The sequence below is a fragment of the Entelurus aequoreus genome, linkage group LG08 (genome assembly GCF_033978785.1).
Source record: "Entelurus aequoreus isolate RoL-2023_Sb linkage group LG08, RoL_Eaeq_v1.1, whole genome shotgun sequence".
In the NCBI taxonomy this organism is placed as follows: domain Eukaryota; kingdom Metazoa; phylum Chordata; class Actinopteri; order Syngnathiformes; family Syngnathidae; genus Entelurus; species Entelurus aequoreus.
Genome location: NC_084738.1, coordinates 27282191 through 27306429, shown reverse-complemented (window position 1 = coordinate 27306429; position 24239 = coordinate 27282191). Strand labels below are relative to the sequence as shown.

At 39.5% G+C, this 24239-nt stretch overlaps 2 protein-coding genes across 5 annotated transcripts in view; one reads left to right on the top strand and one right to left on the bottom strand.

Annotated features, from left to right (window-relative positions):
* Window positions 1–8470, top strand: part of mapk8b (mitogen-activated protein kinase 8b) — a 43477-nt gene extending 35007 nt beyond the window's left edge. For 2 of the 4 annotated variants that reach the window (XM_062056131.1, XM_062056130.1), the window contains exons 9-12: window positions 1832–1956; window positions 2044–2107; window positions 7252–7329; window positions 7454–8470. In XM_062056131.1, the coding sequence (XP_061912115.1) occupies window positions 1832–1956; window positions 2044–2107; window positions 7252–7329; window positions 7454–7470 (284 nt within the window). In that variant the 3' untranslated portion in view covers window positions 7471–8470. Of the gene's footprint in view, window positions 1–1831; window positions 2108–7251; window positions 7330–7453 lie in introns of all 4 variants that reach the window. The other 2 variants (XM_062056129.1, XM_062056126.1) reach the window with 1 other exon arrangement.
* Window positions 8471–11583: 3113 nt separating this feature from the next.
* Window positions 11584–24239, bottom strand: part of si:dkey-191m6.4 (rho GTPase-activating protein 22) — a 69489-nt gene continuing 56833 nt past the window's right edge. The window contains exons 5-10 of the mRNA XM_062056125.1: window positions 22812–23019; window positions 22589–22721; window positions 22442–22515; window positions 17265–17386; window positions 15290–16283; window positions 11584–13026 (exon numbers count right to left, since the gene is read on the bottom strand). Of these exons, the coding sequence (XP_061912109.1) occupies window positions 12804–13026; window positions 15290–16283; window positions 17265–17386; window positions 22442–22515; window positions 22589–22721; window positions 22812–23019 (1754 nt within the window). The 3' untranslated portion in view covers window positions 11584–12803. The remainder of the gene's footprint in view (window positions 13027–15289; window positions 16284–17264; window positions 17387–22441; window positions 22516–22588; window positions 22722–22811; window positions 23020–24239) is intronic.

The following is a 24239-nucleotide window of genomic DNA, read 5'->3' as shown; positions in this document are numbered from 1 at the left end:
TGTTGATGCACCTTTAGCAGCAATTACAGCCTCAAGTCTTTTGAATATGATGCCACAAGCTTGGCACACCTATCTTTGGGTAGTTTCGCCCATTCTTTTTTGCCTATTCATCTTTGCAGCACCTCTCAAGCTCCATCAAGTTGGATGGGAAGCGTCAGCGTGCAGCCATTCTCAGATCTCTCCAAATATGTTCAATCAGATTAAAGTTTGGGTTACTCAAGGACATTTACAGAGTTGTCCTTCAGCCATTCTTTTAGTGTCTTGGCTGTGTGCTTAGAGTGTTTGTCCTACTGAAAGATGAACCGTCGCCCCAGTCTGAGTCCAAGTGCGCTCTGGGGCAGGTTTTCATCCAGGATGTCTCTGTACATTGCTGCATTAATTTTTCCCTCTCTCCTGACTAGTCTTCCAGTTCTTGCCACTGAAAAACATTTCCACAGCATGATGCTGGCATCACCATGCTTCACTGTAGGGATGTTCTTGTCCTGGTGATAAGTGGTGCCTGGCTTTCTCCAAACATGATGCCTGGCATTCATGCCAAATACTTCAATCTTTGTCTCATCAGACCAGATATATTTTTTTCATGGTCAGAGTCTTTTTCGGTGCATTTTGGCAAACCATGTGCTTTTTTACTTAGGAGTGGCGTCCGTTTGGCCACACTACCATACATCGCTGCAGAGATGGTTTCTCTTCTGGAAGGTTCCCCTCTCTCCACAGAGGAATGCTGTAGCTCTGACAGAGTGGCCATCGGGTTCTTGGTCACCTCCCTGACTAGGGCCCTCGTCCAGTTTAGACCAATCTTCTTCCATTTACAGATGATTGAGGCCACTGTGCTCATTGTGACCTTCAAAGAACCAGATATTTTTATGTATCCTTCCCCAGATGTGTTCCTTAAGACAATCCTGTCTCAGAGGTATATAGAAAATTCCATCCATTTTTCCATCCTTGCCTTCAAATGTTTTTTTGGTTTGTGCTCTGCCATGCCTTGTCACGTGTGGGACCTTTTGTATATAGACAGGTGTGTGCCTTTCCAAATCATGTCCAATCAACTAAATTTACCACAGGTGACCTCCAATTAAGCTGTAGGAACATTTCAAAGATGATCAGTTGAAACAGGATGCATTTGAGTTCACATTTGAGCTGTATGGCAAAGTTTGTGAATACTTATGCACATGTGATTATCTTAGTTTTTTACTTTTAATAGATAAACAAAAAACTTTAAAATGATTTTTCACATTGTCATGGGTTAGTGTGTAGAATTTTGAGGACAAAAATTATTTTATTCCATTTTGAAATAAGGATGTAACGTAACAAAATGTGGAAAACGTGAAGCGCTGTGAATACTTTCTGGATGCACTGTTTGTAAAATACCTTTTAAAATACTACAGTAAGTTTATGAAATACTATGAAATTATAATAGTGTTGACAAAAAAATACAACAGGTAACTTACTACTCAACATTTTACCGCACATGTCAGCAGCCAAATTAGGAGCTTTTGTAACCCGTTTTGAAATGATTCTATTATTTATTTACCAAATAATATATTTTGTGATATACATCATTATTGCAAGAGGTTTTCAAATTATACAGTTTATCGTAATATAGATTTTAGGCCATATTGACCATCCCTGTTAGTGTGTAGGAAAAATTATCTCAGAAAATTGCAGTCATATTTCCATTGTTTTCTTGCCTTATTATTCATGGCTACTTCCTCTGCATATATGATTAAGATTTAGCTGCTGCATAGTTGCTTACAGTTGCAACAAGTGGAAGAATCAATATCAATAGATTGATTTAGGAATATAATTTCTATTTTTCTTTCTTCTCTTTCAGCAAGTCAAGCAAGAGACCTGCTGTCAAAGATGCTGGTTATAGACGCATCCAAGCGGATTTCGGTAGACGAAGCTCTCCAGCATCCTTACATCAACGTCTGGTATGATCCTACTGAAGTGGAGGCGGTAAGGATGGAAGGAGTCTCTCTGCATCATTCAGATGAAAAAAATGTGTTTTCAATATTAATTTCACATATTTTTGTTTCTTCACAGCCGCCACCTGCTATTACAGACAAGCAACTGGATGAGCGAGAGCACACGGTGGACGAGTGGAAAGGTAGGAAACGTCTCGTCTGTCTAAAGTCCTCTCTGCTTTCTGATTGGCTGTCACAGAGGCTTAGCTGTTGGTGATGTGTTACTTACATAAGAGCTTTTTCACTGTGTTATCCCCCAACTGTTGCCTATTTACCAAATTTAGCCTTCTTTGGGGGATTATGATCAAATGGAGCCACACAAAAACATATTTAGAATGTTGTCGATGGTTGAGGCTCATACACAAAAATGTAATTCTGTAATGTTGGACACAACAATAGGGAACAATTACAAAGTAAAGTAGTCATAAAAAGTAAACGAGGAGTACATTATTTTGTTCTGAAAACATGAAACTATTAAATGATTTGTATAATATTTTGTATCCATACAATGTATGTAGGGGTACGATTAAATAAACTCTGCTTCTTCTTACTACTTTTAAGACATGTTGAATTAATATAACTATAAACATGTGCTACATTGTAAAATTGTATGCATGTTCAAATGAAGCATTTAATGCTAATGATCTAATTACTGTATTTGTTACATTTCCTAAAGATTTTAATATGCTGCCTTGTCGTGAAATAGAGGTCAATTTATAAATTAATTAATAAAGTTAATACAATTTTTTTCCGATGCAGCGTCTGCCATAAATACAGTGTATACAAGGATAGAAAAACAACTTATCAATTACCAACTTTTTGATCCTATATACATTATTTTACACATTTTAAATAAAGTAATACCTTACGAACTTAATAGGTTTTTTGACAGAGCTCTTAAGTCAAAACACTTGCATCTCGAATCAACATCTTTCATTGAAATCAAAACAGCACAACTTTTATGTTGCGTTCTCCTACAATCCCTAGACTCAGAGCCATCTGGGAACGTAACAACCTGTTAAAAAGAAACACTTTTTTTTGGGAAGAACTAGACGTTGTAATTGCGTGTGAATGCCCTATGTACGCAAGCTGCCAAACCGCGTGAGTGTAACTAAAATGCTTTAATGTCCAGGGTGAGTGGAGTGTGTGGATGTTGGAACGGTTCGAATCGGTTGATAAATGTGGGATATGGAGAGGTTTGTATATTGCCTATTCATTTTCAATGGGAAGGAAATTACGGGAAAACTGGGAATTTGGGGAAAGGGAAAACATGATGTGTGGGGGGGTTTGGTGGTAGCGGGGGTGTATAATCTAGACCGGAAGAGTTAGGGCTGCATGGGATTCTGGGTATTGGTTGTGTTGTGTTTATGTTGTGTTACGGTGGGATGTTCTCCAGAAATGTGTTTTTCATTCTTTTTTGGTGTGGGTTCACAGTGTGGCGCATATTTGTAACGTAACAGTGTTAAAGTTGTTTTATACGGCTACCGTCAGTGTAAGCTGTGTGGCTGATGACTAAGTATGCTTTGCTGTCTCCTACGTGTGCAAGTAAAAGCTACATACAACATGTGGCCGGGGTGGCACGCTGTTTGTAAATGCTATAGAGGACAATTACTGCAGTGCTATTAGGGCACGCCCTTAATTTAGTAATTAGAGTGAAAATAGGATTATATTTGCCCTGGGAGTTATCTAGGAGAGGCACTGAGATCCATAAGTCTCCTGGGAAAATCGGGGGGTCGGCAAGTATGCAGCTGAGCCGCATCAGAGTGGTCAAAGAGCCGCATGCGGCTCCGGAGCCGCGGGTTGCCGACCCCTGGGCTAAGGTGAGATGAGTGTGTGGATGGTGGATTGGTTTGAATCTGGTGAGGTATGTGGGCGCTCTTGGGAGTGTTTGAAAATTGGTCCATTCCTTTTCAATGGACAAACCTTCCTGGAAAACCAGGAATTCTGAGTAATCCGGGATATTTTTTGGAATTATTTTGGGGGGCTCACGATCCCCGATTGAGCTGAACGTTTTGATACTCAAATGGTTTCGATCAGATGAAAACTGTGGACTGTGGAGCGCGCCAAACTTTTGCGGCGGAATAATAATAAATACCGGTAGTTGATTTTTTTTGGTGTGGAATCTTATGTGTAAATGCTTGGGCATTCACACAATTATTGTGAAAAAACAATACAATATAATGTGTTAATAACTACTAGGGGTGCAACGATTAGTCAACATTGTCGACAATAAAATTTGTCATCGACAATAGCCGTGACGTCATCCCTTGTTTTTCCGGGCGGAAGTGGGTCCGCGCCGCCACTCGCATGTAAACAACACGTAAAGTGTGAGAACATTTTGTCTTCTTCTTGTTAAAAACATAAATACCTCATTTTGCAAAGCGGAACTTGTTTTTATGGCAGTATATATGTGATACGCGAGCATTTAATGCAGAGGTATGATGTCAGACATCTGGAGGGAGGATGCTGTCTCAACCTAGGATTGTTAGCTTGTGCCTTGCTAGCGAGCTAACAAATGTGAGACAAAGCTGTGTGAAAAATAACTAACTAACATTTTAGCCAAAGTCAGCCAGCTAAACTTTGTTTGCATAAATTCAAGTACTTTTTAAAGTAGCGTCCATTTGTAATGCCGTAAAAAAAGGCACAATAACGAACATACAATCTAATAAATAGCCAACATTTTAAGAATTAACTGGAGTTAATCAATAGTCAATATACCAGTGTGCAGTTTTTTAAACATCACAAAATGTTTCTTTTCTTTTCGAAGTAGTTAAATCTTGTGTTTTGTTGTTTTTCATTGCAGCTATTTTAATTGTTTTTTTAATACATAAACAAGAGTAATTGTGTTTTTTACCCCTTTGCCTTTGTTTTCTTTTTAATTTGTTCAACAGTTGACTCAAGCACAGTTACAGTACAAATACATATTTTTGAATGAATTAGTAATCGTTGTTATTTGTAAGCACATGCCTAAAATAACTTTAGATACATTCCAAATTTGATGGAAAAATTTAAGCCATTAAATATGTTAATGCTTTATTATGCGACGAGTCGGCTAATCTTTAAGATAGTTGTTGACTAATCAACTATCAAAATAATCGTTAGTTGCAGCCCCAACAATTCATGCAAGTTTATGTTCACTTTATTTTTGTTACAAAACCCATGTAAATTGAGAGGGGGATATATATTTTTTTCCGGTTTGGTCATTTTGTTGGGGGGACAATTAATATGTGACAGAATTAAGAAAACAGCATGAGACGAACATTGTTTGATGTGGAAGACTTTAATGGAGTCTTGAATTGAAAATAAACTTTATTCCCTTGGATTTTATGAGGCCAATGAGGTATGATTACTTCTGATATGTATGTGAAATCAATGTGTTTTCTTTTTTGGATGTCAGACTAATTGTAAGTTATGTTTGCTTATTTTATTAGTTCTGACGGCATTATATTTGGCATCGTTGGTAACGTGAAGAAGACGTGGCTAAAATAAATGTCTGTGAGCAAAACGAACGACTTGAGCCTTGATTAAGACCTCTGAGGGAGTAACAATTATCTTCAAAGCCAAACAGCACATACAGATTCTTGAATTGCAAAACATTTGGTTCATTTTGTTGATTACTGTTTTGCTTAAATTTCTCATTAAATTCAGTCCTGAACAAAAATATGTAATGTTTACTTATTATTTTGACTCTTTTGGATGCTTTTTGGGCAGATAATGTCGCAGGTTTACATTAGTAAAATATCTTGTGTTGCAAATTTTTACTACCGGTAATTAAAAATGTGACCGTTTAATCAAAATGCCCTCAAAGGGTTAAAGTTAAATAATTAACAAACGAAAAACAAACCCCAAAACATTACTTCTTTGGTATTTGTGTTTAGTGCTGTAGTTGATTGAGAGATTTGAGTAAAAAAATACAAATTTCAAAATTATTTTAATTTTGGAGCATTGTGGATTAACTGCGAGTGTATTGTTCACCTGTGAAAGAATTGGACATTGATATGTAAAAAATTCAACATGATGAAATTGGTAGGAAGAGTCATGTATGATAGTACATGTTTGCTGTATTGTTGGCCATCATTTTTGTTGTTACTCTAAACAAAAAAGTCAGCCTTGTCCCCTGAGTGTTAAATATTCCAATAGTAGTTCCTGAGTAGTCCTGAGTTCAATCCCGGGCTCGGGATCTTTCTGTGTGGAGTTTGCATGTTCTCTCCGTGACTGCGCGGATTCCCTCCGGGTCCTCCAGCTTCCTCCCACCTCCAAAAACATGCACCTGGGGATAGGTTGATTGGCAAAAACTTAATTGTCCCTAGTGTGTGAATGTGAGTGTGAATGTTGTCTGTCTATCTGTGTTGGCCCTGTGATGAGGTGGAGAATTGTCCAGGGTGTACCCCGCCTTCCACCCGAATGCAGCTGAGATAGACTCCAGCCCCCCCCGCGACCCCAAAAGGGACAAGCGGTAGAAAATGGATGGATGGATAGATAGTTGAGCCTTAGTACTTGCTCCCTCTGCTGGTTACTAGTAGTAGCACACCTCCTGTTGTCATACTGAAAGTAGGGATGCAACTATAAGGGGTTTGACTATTAACCGGGATTCAGAGTGTCACCACCCCGCTTTACTTGCCAATGTAAAGGTACGATAATAATAACTGAGCTAAATCATGTTTGTGGCAAGTTACTTAATGAAGAATTAAGTTAAATATAAACAACAATCAGTAGTTTAGCTTTTAGTCAGTTCAATGTAAACAAACAGCAACAGGTACTCCTGTCCAGATTGTCATTCAGTGACCATTCAACCTTGGATTGCTTGTGCATTCCAGTTATTAACACAGCATATTGATGATTAAAAATGAACAAATAGGCATAGATGACTAACACATGAGTTTATACCTACATGAGGAACATCTTCCCCTGGGGATTAATATAATATTTGGCTTATATTAATTAAACAACTGTTGATTTATTATTAATAATACTATTTTGTTTATATATATATTATTTTGTACTGTTACTATGTTATTTGTTTAAGGGTATTTTCACCAGTAATAAATAACACATCAACATATCTAATATCTGTAGTTTTATAAATTTTCAATGCATAATAATCGGGATTATTCTTCAGACTATAATTGTACTGTCAAAATCTATAATCGTTGCATCCCAAATTGAAAGTAACACAAACATTTTGATCGATGAAATATCTCATGATTTTTTTTGTTTTTTGCTTAATTTTTACATTGCTGGAAGAAAAAATTTTTAAAACGTCAAATTGTGTTAATTTGTCTTTCAGAGTTGATCTACAAAGAAGTGTTGGACTGGGAGGAAAGGACAAAGAATGGTGTCGTTAAAGGACAGCCAGCATCCATTGGTTGGTTTTAATGTCCTTTGTGGCCCTTAGTGGCGTCACTTAGTCAGTCGGACGCTAACAAGCTAATGTGATTGTTGGCATGACGATGAGCTACACAACGTTGTGATGCGCTACTGTCTCACAGCACAGGTGCAGCAGTGATCAGCGATGCCCTGCAGCAGCACCACCAGCACCCCACCCCCGCACGCTCCTCTCCCTGTGTTGCCTCCACGGACCCAGAAACGGGCGATGGGGCGCCGGGCCCCTGCAGATAATACCCATGCAGGCCCCACCCCTTCCCGGACCTCACCTCCATTCTGTAAAAGACTTTTTGAAGCCACTTCAATGATTTGGTCTGAAAAGGTAAGAAGGCGAGTTTTAAAATGCTGTCCTGTAAACGTCATGTGACTTTCTACCTATGTTGAATCCTTTCATTGACATGTTTATGAGGACCAGACGGACCTAAACAGGTGCAAGTGTTGCATGTGTCGCTAGTGAGCGTTAAAAAGCTTTTAAGGACGTAAAGTGAGTTTTGGTTGTGGATGAGAAAGTGATTGAAGAACATCATCCTGGTATTAGTAACTTAACACTGGCTTCATGGCGCCCCCAAAAAACGGAACCTCAGCCTTTTGGTTTTGAAGCCTGCAGTTGAAAAGAAGCCGCATGTCAACTAAACAGCAGCACAAAAATAAGATTAAAATGAAAATAATATGCAATAATGTCCTTTTGAGTTTTTGTAATCTAAGAGAAGTGCCTGTTGTGCTGCAACACGTCTTTCATGTTGCTTTTAATGGACAGATTTAAACAACCAACAACTGTGGCATGGAGAACACTAGCTTTTTTTTTTTAAAACTCAAGTTTGACCCTTAAGGGACACTATCAGTGTCAGACAAGGCAAGTTCATCCAGGTCTTTCATCAAAGTGACCCTCAAATAACTCACTAAATCTAAATTTTTCTGCTGAATACGACACTTGATGATCACAAATGAATGACGGAGAAAGCTGACATGTTTGTGTAGTCGGATAAAAATCAAGTCAAGTCAAACAACACTGCAACATAAAGTTTATGGCAGTTTTTTGTATTGGTCATGATGCTTTTTGTTTGTCTGCCTGCTGGGGTAATTAATTATGTACTTAAATAAAACAACGTGTATTCTTTTCAGTTTGCAGCAAACATGCTTTTAGTGTAATTGTCTGTTCCGTCTTTGTAGATTTATTATGTAATTTATGTCCAACATCGTCAACATGGCAACAACTACTGTATTAATATTACTATTATTATTATTGATCTTTTAAGAACAACAATCTCACTTAGTTTGGGTTGCACCAGCCAACTTATTAATATCGCTTTATTGCTTTCACTGTGATAAGTCATGTGATCACTGGTAGCCAATGGCAACCCCTCGTGTCAAAACAGAAATCATTTCTAAAATTGCATCAGTCCAGAAAGATTAGGAGAAACAAACTGGTATAAAATTGGAGTTAAGCTATAGTTAACAAAACATATTTTGCAACCAAATACATCCAATTTAAGTTTCAAGTTTAATTTATTCAGACATTTAAACATTTGACAGATAAAGAGAATACACATTTTGTTAATGTATTTTCTCGACTATAAGCTGCACCCACCAAATTTTACAAGAAAAAAACATTTTACCATATTAGCTGCACCGGACTATAAGCCACATATATATACCAGTACGCTGTGAAATAAGCTATTTACATAGAAAAATGTTTTACACGTAACACGGCAGTAAAACGGCTGATCAAACAAAACAGAAAAGTAATTGTATTTAATATGTTTGAGGATTCTTCTTCCTCGTACTTTGTAAAACCTTTCAGTTTAAACAGTTTCTTAAAGTGGATCATTTTAGTACATTTGTTTGATTTCTTCGCTTAATCAATTCCATAATTTAGCAGTTAGCGTACAAAAATCCATAAATTAGCCGCATTGTTCAAAAGTTGGGGGAAAAAGTAGCAGCCTTCTTGTCCAATTTTTCAATAAAGAATAATCATAAGAGAGGTTTCTACTGTTGTTCTTTTTTATTTTACCTAGATTTATATACAAATCTACATAAAGAGCAACCAATGCAAAGTCAAAAGCAACATTTAAAACAAAATAAAAATACAATAAAAAAATGTTCCCCTTCATAATTAAAACTTAAACATTTTTGAGGATGAAAAGGGGCACAAATTGTAAAAAAAAACAACCCTCCAATTAACTATTGGCAAAAAAAAAGAAAAAATATAGTTTAGTGACTTGTCTGTTTTTGGAAAGTAAAACTAAACAGCCATTTAGAAGTCACTGAATTGTGTTTTTCTATTTTGATTAAAAAAAAAACATTAAGTAGAGATTAATATGAATATACATATGAATATATAAATATGAATTGATATGAAAATGTTAAATGTTTTTAGATGACAATATATTGATTTAAAATATTTATTTTCAGATGAAAATAGAAAATAGCCAATGGAAAGCATGAATTTCCACAGGTAAAATAATGTAAACAATGGAAAGGTTATGTCATGTATTAGCAGGTCGTCACTTTTATATTCATAGTTTAATTTATTGTACGTTTCAGTAAGTTTGTGAGGTGCAACCCAACATAAGGTAGAATTGTGCACATTTACACATAATCATCATAATCATTATGCTGTATTAGCAAAGTTTACTCAGTTGTTTGGATTTTCCATGTGAAGCAAGGCAGCAATCACGTTTATATTAACTCAAAACAATCAAAACTTTGTTTTTAAGTGCTCTTAATTTTCAACCGTTTGCAGCTTTTAAAAGGAAACATCATTGCTTTGTTATCACGGACGAATGATGTCTTCGTTAATTAAAAAACAGTCCGCTTTGATGAACTACCTCCCGTGAATTTCTGCCACACGGTGATGTCACCACGAGACATGTGAATATCAGATTGCATTATTTATTTATTTGACAAAAAGAGAAGAAAGGTGTTTCAGATTTGTACATAATGTAAAGTTGACCTGGAAGTGAGAGGAGAAGAAGCCTTCTGTTTTTTGTTGTTTTCCAACTTGAAATGTGCAATACCTTCAGCAAAATGTGCTCTCTTAGCGCCTCCTGGAGGTAAACAAAGTGTTGGTACTTACTGTCAATCCTTTTTCCTCTTTCATTCATCAATCAATAAGATCACGTTTTGTTCTCTTTGTCCTGATATTTCTGTGTAATGTGTCAACTTGGCTGACAGATTTCTAGGCTGTGGTAAGACCAATAATGTTAATAATAATAATAGTCCATACGAGTCATATCATATTGTATGGTGCTGGTTTGTGCACTACTAGAAAACATGATGCCTCCTTACAGTAAAATACATGAGAACAAAATCAAACTGTGTACTACAAATAAAAGAATACACTTTGGATTATAGTTTATGCTTTTTTCTTTCACACACATTTTAAAGAGGTTTGATTGTTTTCCTTTATCAGAATCGGGCTCCGTTCACCATTTAGTCTAAAGCAGGGGTGTCCAAACTTTTTGATCTGTGGGCCGCATTAGGCAAAAAACCCCAACATATATATATATATAAATATATATATATACATATATACACATACGTGTACGTGTGTGTATATATACATACACACAAAGCCCTATTTTCAAGGGTGATCGTCAGTACGCTGTCCTACTCGAGCAAACACACCCACACTTACACTCATAACTCATAACACGTTTTCACCACACAGCCGACGTAGTGACGTAGCAACAATCATTTATATAATTTTGCATCAGTTTGCATTGATTTAAACAAGCTTTAGCTAACAGACTGAACAACAACACACAGACTGTGACAATACAATAGGAAGTACAAACGATAAAACATTGAATATTAGTATATGAGTATGTGAAAGTTCGACTCCTACCTTTTTTACTTCTGTGATGACCTCTTTAAAGTTTTGTAATCACTCAGAAATCTCAAGCAGCTAAAATGCGGCAAACATAAACACGTTTGATGGGAGTGTTTAACATTTTTCCCATCATGCATTGTAGTGGATTTAAATGGGTGCAATTATGTATATATATGGCTTGGATGTTTTTTTTAATAATATCCACAATGTTCAGTGAGCAAGTTGTTATGTGTGACCGTGTGTGTTGACTTTCTGCGTTCTATTTGCCCCATGAGTGGGAAATGTCAAATTAATGCTGTGCTCATTTTACTCTTAACGTCAATTTCATGGTCATTGACATGCTATTGTTGTCCACAAGATGGCGGTCAATTACCAGCAGTTAGGCTGTCAGATATTTCAAGTTAAGCTGGAGACACACCGCGGGGCCAAACCTGTGACTTCTCGCGTCCGACCAAAGACGCCACTTCTGGTGAAAAGAGTTAAGTCATTGATAAACAGCACAAATGATGTACATTGTCAAATTTATTCCCATAGGTGTTCATTCATTACAATAATGTATGCACAAATAAATAAAGAACAAGCACCATTGATGACCCTTGAAGACATTTCGACTGAGCTGAGACACAAAAATATCAACAATACTTTTGTCTTTTCTACCATTTTTCATGGGCTTGAAGACCAAAAACATTTTCTACGTTCACAACCCCCCCTCCCACCCCCCATCAAATATTGTACTCCATAACCGCACATGTGGAAACATTAATCCTGCAGAAGTGCTCACTAACATTTTTTTTTGTGAAAATCTGAGAGAAAAATGCCTTTGAAATGGGAGCAAAAACAAAAGTTGATATTTTTGGGTTGTCTTTCTATGGAATTGCTTCTTAGTGGTAGTAGTCAAAGACAAAACGTCTTTCTAAAGTGAATGAAATAAAAATAAGCACATTTTCATTTGTTGGGCCCTTTTTTTCCCAGCATGCATCGCTCTAAGGACAATTGAATGGCCGACCTTGAACATTGTTAGTTACATTCACTACTAGGATACATTCTTCACTTTCACAATAATTGGCACCTTCTAAGTTGTTGGTCATCGGCACTTTTCTTCACGTACACAAAAACAGGACGTGTGTTCTGAGGGAGTCGCTTTCTGTTTGCCGCTTTCTTCTTTCGTAATATTTAAAAGACAAAATAGTTCCCTGAAGGCACAACCAGGAAGAGACAGGTTTTCTTTTTAAGGGCAGTGTTTAGCTTCGGGTGCCACGAGTCAACATGGCTGCCAAGTCGTAAGACACGGAGGAAGTCATGTGACCAGAGAGGCACTGGAAGAGCCTGAGGAGCCAGCAGAGAGTTGCATGTTGGAGTAGAGGAACTTCTATCTGCAGTGCAAGCTCCACTCTTAGGATAAAACTGCTCCTTCTACTCCACACCTCTCTGCTGGACTCACAATGAACGCCCATCTTGTAACGCACACCTCATGGTGTCCAAATTGCAGAAATAACTCATTTTACGTGCTTCAGTTTGGTCGCTTGAATGAGCTCACCTTTTTGTTTGCTTACAAACTTCTTCTCTTCTTCCCAACAAAGACATGAGTCCTTTAAGACAAACCCGGGTTGCCGACCCGCCTGTCAAATATCGCTGGTCCTCGTCGTCGTGGTCAGATCCCCGAGAGTAGCAAAGAAATCCTCCATTTCTTTCTCCAGGAGCTTGTTGCGGTTCTCGGCGTCCTCGCGAGCGCGCTCAGAGTTCCGTAGTTTGATCTCCAGCATGCGCTGCCTCTTCTTCTCCTGCTCCATCGCCTGCTCCAGACGCTCCAGGTGTGCACACAAGGCAGCGCTGGACTCCTCCAACCTGCTCCACACACACACACACATTTTTTGTGGTCCCCTTTATTTAGAAAAGTACCAAAATACTTTTGGGACAACACTAGTACACACAGACCGAGCACCCACTGGCAGAAATGTAGATCGGCGCCTATGTATTTTTCGGACTATAAGTCGCAGTTTTTTTCATAGTTTGGCCGGGGGTGCGACTTATACTCAGCAGCGACTTATGTGTGAAATTATTAATACATTACCGTAAAATATCAAATAATATTATTTAGCTCATTCACGTAAGAGACTAGACGTATAAGATTTCATCGGATTTAGCGATTAGGAGTGACAGATTGTTTGGTAAACGTATAGCACAGACCTGGGCATTGTACGGCCCGCGGGCCGCATCCGGCCCTTTGCGCATCCCTGTCCGGCCCGCGTGAGGCCAATCATAAATGACAAAATACATTTCAAAAAGTATCTATGTCGAGTGTGCAATACAACGGTGCTGCTTTTGTTTTGAAAAGCGTTATTTGTATTACTTCCGTGTGGACGCATGCGCGTGTGCGATTGTGAGTGAATTGAACGGCGCAATTACAAATGACAAAATAAAGTTTAAAAAACATCTATGTCGTGCGCGCAATACAACTGTGCTGCTTTTATTTTGAAATGTGTTATTTATGCCGTATGTCCGGGGGGAACCTGTGAGTGAAGGTGCATAGAGACAAGTGATGAGACGCTAAAAAATGAAAAGTTGATGAGGAATGGCGTGTTTCCAACAAGACATGGACTGCCAAGTATTTCTTTACATAAATTAATGGTAAAGCCGTGTGCTTAATGTGTGGTACACAGCTTGCTGTGTTTAAATATCATTTTAATCGCCACTACACGAAGAAACACGAGGGAAAATACCGGAATGTGTCTGATGAAGCGCGCGCAAGGGAGGCTGATGCGTTGATGGTAAAACTGCAAACCCAACAAGGACTTTGTGCCATATTTCACACCCCCAGAGATGCAGCCGTCAGGACAAGTTTCGTCATTTCTCACAAAAGCGCCAGAAAAAGTAAGGCGTTTTCTGACGGAGAGTTTATTAAGGAGTGCTTATTGGACTTTGTTGCGCTGATAATGCCCGGAGACATGGACTGTTTTTCGCTAACTTTGGATGAGAGCTCGGATGCAGTCAATTAAAGAGACAACCACAGGTAATGACAACGGTGGCGGTATAGCTCGGTTGGTAGAGTGGCCGTGCCATCAACCTGAGGGTTGCAGGTTCGATTCCCGCTTCCGCCATCCTAGTCACTGCCGTTGTGTCCTTGGGCAAGACACTTTACCCACCTGCTCTCAGTGCCACCCACACTGGTTTAAATGTAACTTAGATATTGGGTTTTCACTATGTAAAGCGCTTTGAGTCACTAGAGAAAAGCGCTATATAAATATAATTCACTTCACTTCACTTGTTCACAGAGGTAAATGCGTGTTGGGACAAGCTGGCAGGTGTGACAATCCAATCCACTTTATTTATGTAGCACATTTAAACAACAAAATGTTTCCAAAGTGCTGCACAACAATATTAAAAACAATATTCAAATATTATCCTTAGCTCCACCAACGACTGAATAAAAAGAAAAAACAATTACATATAAAACCAATATAAAAAAACTATATAAAATAAATATGATTAAAAACTATTTTTAACAACAGATGGTTGTCCAAATCTGATGGGGAAAAATGTTGGATAATGCAGGATAAAGTGACCATCAAAAGCAATCTGCTTTTGTATAAAGTTAAGTTAGGTTAAATTAAATTATTATTATTATTATTGATTATTATTATTATTATCATCATTATTATTTATCTTACGGTATATCAAAAATAATATTGAGCAAAATTTAATTGAAATATTGTCGTGTGGCCCTCCAGCAGTGCCCGGGTTGCTTATGCGGCCCCCGGTGAAATTTAATTGCCCACCCCTGGTATAGCATGTTCTATATGTTATAGTTATTTGTATGACTCTTACCATAATATGTTACGTTAACATACCAGGCACGTTCTCAGTTGGTTATTTATGCGTCATATAACGTACACTTATTCAGCCTGTTGTTCACTATTCTTTATTAATTTTAAATTGCCTTTCAAATGTCTATTCTTGGTGTTGGGTTTTATCAAATAAATTTCCCCCAAAAATGCGACTTATACTCCAGTGCGACTTATATATGTTTTTTTCCTTCTTTATTATGCATTTTCGGCCGGTGCGACTTATACTCCGGAGCGACTTATACTCCAAAAAATACGGTACTTACTTTTGGATCCTGGCCTCGTAGGCAGCCTTCTGTTTGTGAAGCTGGTCCTTCAGGCCGTCCACCAGACTGCCCAGCGAGACCTCAGTCCCGTCCCCATCCTCAGACGTGACGATGGATGGAACTCCGGCGGCCGTGCTCACGTTGCCGTTCTCGCTGCAGGCGGCGCTGCTGCTGCACAGCTCCATGGCCTCGCAGCTGTCCCGCTCAGAGCCGGGATCTGCGCTCACATCCCCGTCCCGTCCTCGCGCCGCCTCCCTCGGAGCGTCCGTCCACTCCGCTTTATCTCCGCTTTCACTCACGACTCCGCAGTTCTGCTCGCCGCTTCCAGATTCGGGCGCCGAGATCTCGCAGGAGGAAGTAGACCAGGGTGTGCTGGCCACACTCTGGACACTTCCCATGCTGGAGGAGGACGTGACGTTGTCGTAGGTGGAAAGTCTCTGGGAGGAACCTGTTGAGTCCCGGTCGCGTGTTGACCTTTCACCTGAGGACGTGCGCCTGTGGCCCCTCAAAGAGGACAAACCGTTCATCAGCCAGTTACTACTTCCTCCCCCAGAGGACACGCCGCTTGGGTCTGGCACCGATCCGCTCTGCTTAGCCTGCGGCTGAGAACGAGGCGCGGAGGAGCTTTTAAAAGTGTACTTCCAAGAAGGTAAGCTCTTGGCTTGTTTACTAGGACTGACCACCGTGTCGGCTTTCGTCGAAGAAGAACCTAATTTTGGGACGGGGTTCGGGGTCTGCGTGGGCGTGACGGCAGCACACAGTTTAGCATCGAGCGACGAGGCGCTGCTGTCCAGTTCTTGTTCGGGGTTGGGGACGGGGCAGCTCTGCAGGTCTTCTTCAGAGATCCAGGCACCGAGGCTGCGGTTGTGGAGCTGATGTCCCTGAAAGGGATGCTCCACTTGGGGTACGTTGAGGCCCTCCTGGTCCCTCCCTGAGTACAAACGGTTGTGTTCCCTGATGAGGACCGTCATTAGGTGCTGGACTAAAGAGGTACCTGTGGAATGTGGAGCACATCAACACACATGCACTGCCTTGTCCTGGGGCCGTACTTATCAAGCTTCTTAGAATTACTCCTAAGAAGTCTGCTAAGAGTTGACTTAAGAGTAAATAAATTATTCGCTGAAAGCTGCACTTAAAAGTTAGTTATCAAGCGTCTTACTCACACTTTCAGCGAAGTGTAGGACTGAATCTTAAGTGTCACACTCAGAGCTGAATTACGACATTACTATGTGCCGTAAATGGAATTTTAGGTGACGTCATTTCTGTGTCCATAGAAATGACCAATCACGGAAGGGAATCCGTTGTCTAAGAATAAAGAAATATCTTGGAAATATTTAAGTGGACAATGGGAGTGTATATTTTGACAATAAACTACAAAATAATACAAAACAAACTAGTCCCCGCCGGCACTCACGCTACCGCTCCCTCTCTTCTATCGCCCACACACTCACTGACGTCACTCACCTCACGGCCACACACATACGCTACTGTCATAACATTTTCTTTCCAATTCATTAATTAGGCAACTAATTTGAAACTGGTGTGGGTGGCTCTATATATACTAGCCCACTGCAGACACATGCAGAAATCAACAAGGAATCGAAAAGTATTAAATCTGTGACAAAAATAATATCCGCTCTGTCTAAACGATACCGTTTGATCAGCTGCTCGTCATCAAAAAAAACAAAAAACATTGTTCCGTTCCCTGAACGTTCGCGCACGTCTCTCTCGCCTCAGTGCCATCCCCTGCTGGCAACTCCTAACCACTTAAGACACCTCTGAAGGTCTCTTAAATATCGTGGAGAGTAGGAGTGATTCTTAGACTTAAGAACGTTGATAAAAAGCTTTTATTCTTAAGTTTGAGAGTAGGACTAAATTTCGCAAATTCTCAGGACTTAAGTGAAAAATGGCACTCTAAGAAGCTTGATAAGTACGGCCCCTGGTCCACAACAAAGACAAACACATTGCGTCATACCCTCCATGATGGTCACTGGGTCTTCCATCTTGGGTCGAAGGATATTGGGTCCGAACACTGTGGCGAGGTTCTGAACACTCATCTTGTTTTCATTACAGTGAGATTGGACTTCATCAAGGAATCTAAAAGGAAAATGATGCTATGTATTTATGAAAGTGTTGGACCAGAGTATATATTTTACATGATTGACACATTTCTAATGTTTTTGTATTTGTGGGAAAACCCACAAGTTTGTGTTTTCTCTCTTCACAAAGATTACATTTTGACAGACGACCCATGAAGCCCTAATCAATAAAGCATAACATAGAGTAGTGGTTTTCAAACCTTTTTTTTTTTTTTTTTTACCAAGTAGGACTTTAGAAATCACTTAATGACAATAATGACCAACATTAAAATTAGGGCTGCAACAACTAATCGATTAAATCGATTATAAAAATAGTTGGCAATTAATTTAGTCTTCGATTCGTTGGATCTATGCTATGCGCATGCACGGAGGCAATTTTATTTTTTTAAATGTTTTATTTTTTTATGAACCTTTATTTATAAACTGCAACATGTACAGTATTTTTTTCCCCAATAAAGTACTGGAAATAATAGAAATGTAGTTTGTCTCTTATCGGATTATTAATCGATTAATCGAAGTAACAATCGACATATTAATCGATTATCAAATGAATCGTTAGTTGGAGCCCTAATTAAAATACATTAGAGTAATAAGCCTGAATATTCATTAAAATATGTTTATTTAACAAGTCTATTTTACATGTTGGGCCACTGTAACATTGCACACAGAACAGTAACTTTAAATATTTAATTAGGTGATTATTTGGTGTACCACTAGATGGAGCCTGTGTACAATCACTGATAGAGCATCATAATACAGCATACATGAATACTACCTTTCGACAGTCCACTTTGTTACAAGTTTCTAATCAAATTTCTTGTTTTTTAATGTACAGTCAGTCTGGGTTAATTTTTGCCTCATCTCTCACTTAAAGCGTGAGTGAAGAATGCACCGTCTACCTTAAAGAGCTGATAAGTTTAAAAGAGAAAGAGATGACACAATATTATCTGCTCACAGACGCTACCTGGTGGTTGTTTGAGCATACTGCAGCTAGTCCTGGATAGTCACACCCCTTAGTGATTCAGTCACGTGCAGGATTCCCACAGGAATGAAGGCAACAATACAACCCTACCTACTGTAACATTTGAAAATGAGCTGATAATGATAACTGCTGTACAGTTGTATCTTGTTTTTATCTTATTTGCAATTAATATATACTAGATTTTGCATGCAGTTGCAATTCCAAAGGGTTAGATGGCAGTAGTGTATAGACTACGCTGTGTTGCCTTGCTAGGGGGGAGTCTTTGCAATGAAGCTGTGTGTGTGTGTGTGTGTGTGTGTGTGTGTGTGTGTGTGTGTGTGTGTGTGTGTGTGTGTGTTCTTGTATTGCTACCCTCCTTGAGACATCAACAAGAAAAAGTACCTTCCATATGAACAAGTGAGGACTGAAATCACGGTCCCAATACGGAAAACCGTTGCATCTAATAGAGAGCAAAATACTAGAGTCCGTGAACATTGCTCCAAAGGCAGGATTTTTTGTTGGGTATAATATGCATACAAAAGTAAACATTGACGGGTGCAAAGGCAGCAATATATAATTAAACAAGACGGCAGCTAAAGAAGGACTTCCCTATTCATCCCCGAAAAAACCCGCCAGGTGAACAGCTGATTTTACGACTTCCGGTGCTGACGTAAGACAGCCCGCGTCCCATATGTGACCATAGGATGAACAAATACACTACGATACTAAGACTATAAGGGCCATTAACATTTAGCTTCTACAGCTGGGTTGCCCAAAGTGCGGCACAGGGGCCATCCGTGGTCTGTGACTCATTTGTCATCAGCCTTAGGCACATTACAAAAAAACAAAAAATAGAGATCTCATTTGAAACCCTGGTGGTGAAATCTATCAAAATGAGGGTGGTCCCAAAAAGGAGGGATTTTTAAAATTGACTGTCGGTTTTAAAAGTGCTCCCCCTCTGGTCAACATATGTAATAGCAAGTGTGTGTAAGAAATTGAAATGTGCCCCCTTTGGCCAAAATGAGTAATACAAATCAATATGTATATAGAGACATACTGTAATAACGAAGTAAATAATGAAGATTTAAAACCAATTACAAACAAAAAATCCCCACAAAAATTATTAACTAAGAGCTTACCTTTTTTATATTTGCATAGTATGTATATATTATTAATGTTGTAAATACAAAACTTTATATATCTAGAAAGGGTGGTCTTGAAAAGGTAGGCATTTTTGGAGGTCTCAAAAATGTAACACATACAAGAATGTGTGTGTGTGTATATTGTATATGTCTATTTGATTGTCACATGCAGTTGTTTTTTGGAGGTGTTGAAATTGCCATGTAAAATCGCTAATCAGTAGCATGTCTTTGGCAAAGCCAACCTAAATTAGCACCAAGCTAGTGCATTTTACGCAAGTGTAGCTTTACTTTAGGTTTGAGTGTCTTCTATCAGGCACACTTGCTTTGTTGCAACAAAGATATGGATACATGGCACTGTTTGATTTTACGTGACATAATACCCCGTTGTCCCGACGGAATTCGATCGGTGCCTGTATAAATAACGCATCGGGTACCGATTCCGAGTTACAATCCAGCTTCCAAACTTGAAGCGAGGTAAACACAGGCTAACTAGCTAAAGGCTGGACCAGGGGTGTCAAACTCATTTTAGCTCAGAGGCCACAAAGACAAAAATCTATTCCCAAGTGTGCCAGACTGGTAAAATCATGGCATGATAACTTAAAAATAAAGACAACTTCAAATTGTTTTTTGTTAAAAAATAGACCAAGCAGATTCTGACAATGTACAAATCATAATGTTTTTTTTTTTACACTTTTATGTTAATATTCTATTTGACGTTATTTTTACTTTCTGAAAAAATGATGTGATAATGTTCATTAGTCAAATAGGTGGAATTCAGTCTGGCAGAGTTTTAAAATGCTCCTATTGGTGGGCATTTTTATTCTATCAGAAGATGAAATGAATAATATCAAAATCAAACTACAGGATGTTGTTAATGTAATTTACTCATTTCCTCAACTGATGTACTGACAACGTGGTTTATTCTGTGCACATGTGGCATCATCTTCAACAAAACCTGTGAATTTGGACTCATTTCATTAATCACACATGAAGTTAGAAAGGGATAGATATCATTTCAGCATATTTATGCGCACCCATAAAATGTGTCCCCAGTCATAAGAGCAACACAACATGTACAGATTATCAAAAGCATTTTTTGGGGGATACCAACAACATTTTGACAATCAAAGCATGAACGTAACAATCCACATTTTGTGTCATTATTATCACTAATAGGCAGCTTAAAGGCCTACTGAAATGACATTTTCTTATTTAAACGGGGATAGCAGGTCCATTCTATTTGTCATACTTGATCATTTCGCGATATTGCCATATTTTTGCTGAAAGGATTTAGTAGAGAACATCGACGATAAAGTTCGCAACTTTTGGTCGCTGATAAAAAAGCCTTGCCTGTACCGGAAGTAGCGTGACGTCACAGGTTGTGGAGCTCCTCACATCTGCACATTGTTTACAATCATGACCACCAGCAGCGAGAGCGATTCGGACCGAGAAAGCGACGATTACCCCATTAATTTGAGCAAGGATGAAAGATTTGTGGATGAGGAAAGTGAGAGTGAAGGATTAGAGGGCAGTGGAAGCGATTCAGATAGGGAAGATGCTGTGAGAGGCGGGTGGGACCTGATATTCAGCTGGGAATGACTAAAACAGTAAATAAACACAATACATATACATACTCTATTAGCCACAACGCAACCAGGCTTATATTTAATATGCCACAAATGAATCCCGCATAACAAACACCTCCCCCCTCCCGTCCATATAACCCACCAATACAACTCAAACACCTGCACAACACACTCAATCCCACAGCTCAAAGTACCGTTCACCTCCGCAAAGTTCATGCAGCACATATATTTCCCCAAAGTTATGTACGTGACATGCACATAGCGGCACGCACATACGGGCAAGCGATCAAATGTTTGGAAGCCGCAGCTGCGTACTCACGGTAGCGCGTATCCAACTCAAAATCCTCCTGGTAAGAGTCTCTGTTGTCCCAGTTCTCTACAGGCAAATGTGTATCCAACTCAAAGTCCATCTGGTAAGAGTCTATGTTGTCCCAGTTCTCCACAGGCCAATGGTAAAGCTTGACTGTCATCGTTCGGGAATGTAAACAATGAAACACCGGCTACGACGTAGCCGCTACGTGTTTGTGTTGCTGCAGCCGGCCGTTAATACACCGCTTCCCACCTACAGCTTTCTTCTTTGCTATCTCCATTGTTCATTAAACAAATTGCAAAAGATTCACCAACACAGATGTCCAGAATACTGTGGAATTTTGCGATGAAAACAGACGACTTAATAGCTGGCCACAAAGGTGTCTCAAAATGTCCGCTACAATCCGTGACGTCACGCGCAAACGTCATCATACCGAGACGTTTTCAGCAGGATATTTCGCGGGAAATTTAAAATTGCACTTTACTAATCTAACCCGGCCGTATTGGCATGTGTTGCAATGTTAAGATTTCATCATTGATATATAAACTGTCAGACTGCGTGGTCGGTAGTGGTGGGTTTCAGTAGGCCTTTAAGTACGTGGTGTCCAAACACGGAAGTGTTGCCTCTATCTTAACACGGCACATAGCTCCGCCCCCTCTGAAGTCATGTTTTTACAGCCAACAGCAGGTTTTTTTCATTCAAAAATTTCAGTTCATTTTTATAATTAGCAAACTCATCTTTCCGGCCGGATAAAACCTGTTTGCCTGATCCAGCCCGCGGTCCGTGCGTTTGACACCTCTGGGCTAGACTGTGACTCAGATTCCATTTGTTCTATTGATCATGTTTCATTATTATTCCTATCAACATATCATTTAAAATGTGTTGCATCAGTGTGAGGCATGTACAGGGTTTATGTTTGTGTTTTTATTCTCTTGGCGGAGCGTCACACTCAATGTGACCAATAGCGGGGCTGTACTGTACATGTCCTATATAGCTATTGATGGAATATTCACATTGTTTGCAAACAAACTTGACTAAAAAACGATGAACTTACTTGCATATGTACTTGAGGAGATTGTAGTTCGGCAGAGGTAGTGTGTTAACTTGCTTTCCAAGCTCCTGAACCCCCTGAGGAGAAGCACAAGCGCAGCGCTTTTAGACCGAGAGCAGCACCTCTAAGGACAATGCACCGTTTACATGCCTCCTCCTCATCTTTGGCCAAAAGCTGTGCGCATGTTAGAAAGTCTTCATATTTGCAGAAGGGAATGACAGGTTCAGGCAGCTCTCGCAGGTACAACTTCATCAAGGACGCCACCGTGTGAACGTCCGTGTTGCTGCAAAGAGAAATGAAAAAGGATATACTGTATGTCTGATATTAATGATCAGTTTGCTTTGTGTATGTTCAACCTGTTGAGGCGTTTCACCTGTCAAAAAGAGGCTTGTCGCCACAGTCGAAAGCCTCCTGCAGCTCTTTGACCAGGTTGGCCTGCCCCGGCATTCGGAAAAGACCCTCCTCATCCAAGCCCCTCTCCCTGATGAAGTCCACACACTGCTCCACCAGCAGGGGGGCCAGCCGGGGGCCCAACTTTTTCTCATACAGCACCGTGTCCTCTAATCGCTGGCCAAATATCCCTGCGGAAAGCAGACTTTAGCGTTCATCGTTCAAGTGCTGCTTTGCTTTTATCCATTAAAAAAAGGTAGGCTTGTCATTTACAGTACATCTGATTTATGTTCAAGCATTACAAGACACACACCTTACACAATGGATGTTATTGTACTTACAACCTGCTCCAAATTTACACGCACACACACAAAGGAAGCAACAACTACAAACACAGTGCTTCCGGAAAGTATTCACAGTGCTACACTTTTTTTTAAAATATCTTCTCATGTTACAACTTTATTCTAAAATGGAATCAATTAATTTTTGTCCTAATTCTACAGAAAATATACCATAATAACAATGTGATAAGTTTTTTCTTTTTTTTTTAAAATTTGCAATTTTATTAAATATATAAAACAAAACAAAAAATGCTATGTACAGAAGTATTCACCGCATTTACTCAATACTTTGTTGATGCACCTTTGGCAGCAATTACAGCCTCAAGTATTTTGGAATACGATGCCACTAGCTTGGAACACCTATCTTTGGGCAGTTTCGCACATTCCTCTTTGCAGCACCTCAGGTTGAATTTTATGCAGGGTGTCTCTGTACTTTGCTGCATTCATCTTTCCCTCTATCCTGACCAGTATCCCAGTACCTGCCGCTGAAAACCATGTCACCACCATGCTTCACTGTAGGGATGTTCTTGGCCTGGTGATGAGTGGTGCCTGGTTTCCTCCAAACATGATGCCTGGCATTCATGCCAAAGACTTCAATCTTTGTCTCATAAGACCAGAAAATTTAGTTTCTCTTTCAGGTACATTTTGGCAAACTTTTTACAAAGTGGCTTCCGTCTGTCCACTCTACCATACAAGCCTGATTGGTGGATTGCTGCAGAGATGATAGTCCTTCTGGAAGGTGTTCCTCTCTCCACAGAGGAATGCTGTAGCTCTTAAAAAGTGACCATCGGGTTCTTGGTCACCTCCCTGACTGGACTGAGATGAATGCAGCAATGCACAGAGACATCCGGGATGAAAAGCGACGCTTCCCATCCAGCCTGATGGAGCTTCAGAGGTGCCGCAAAGAGGACTTGGTGAAACTGCCCAAAGATAGGTGTGTCAAGCTTGTGGCATCATATTCAAAAGACTTGATGCTGTAATTGCTGCTAAAAGTGCATCAACAAAGTATTGATTTTTTTTATTTTTATTAAGGATCCCCATTAGCTGGTTGCCTCAACAACCCACTAGTC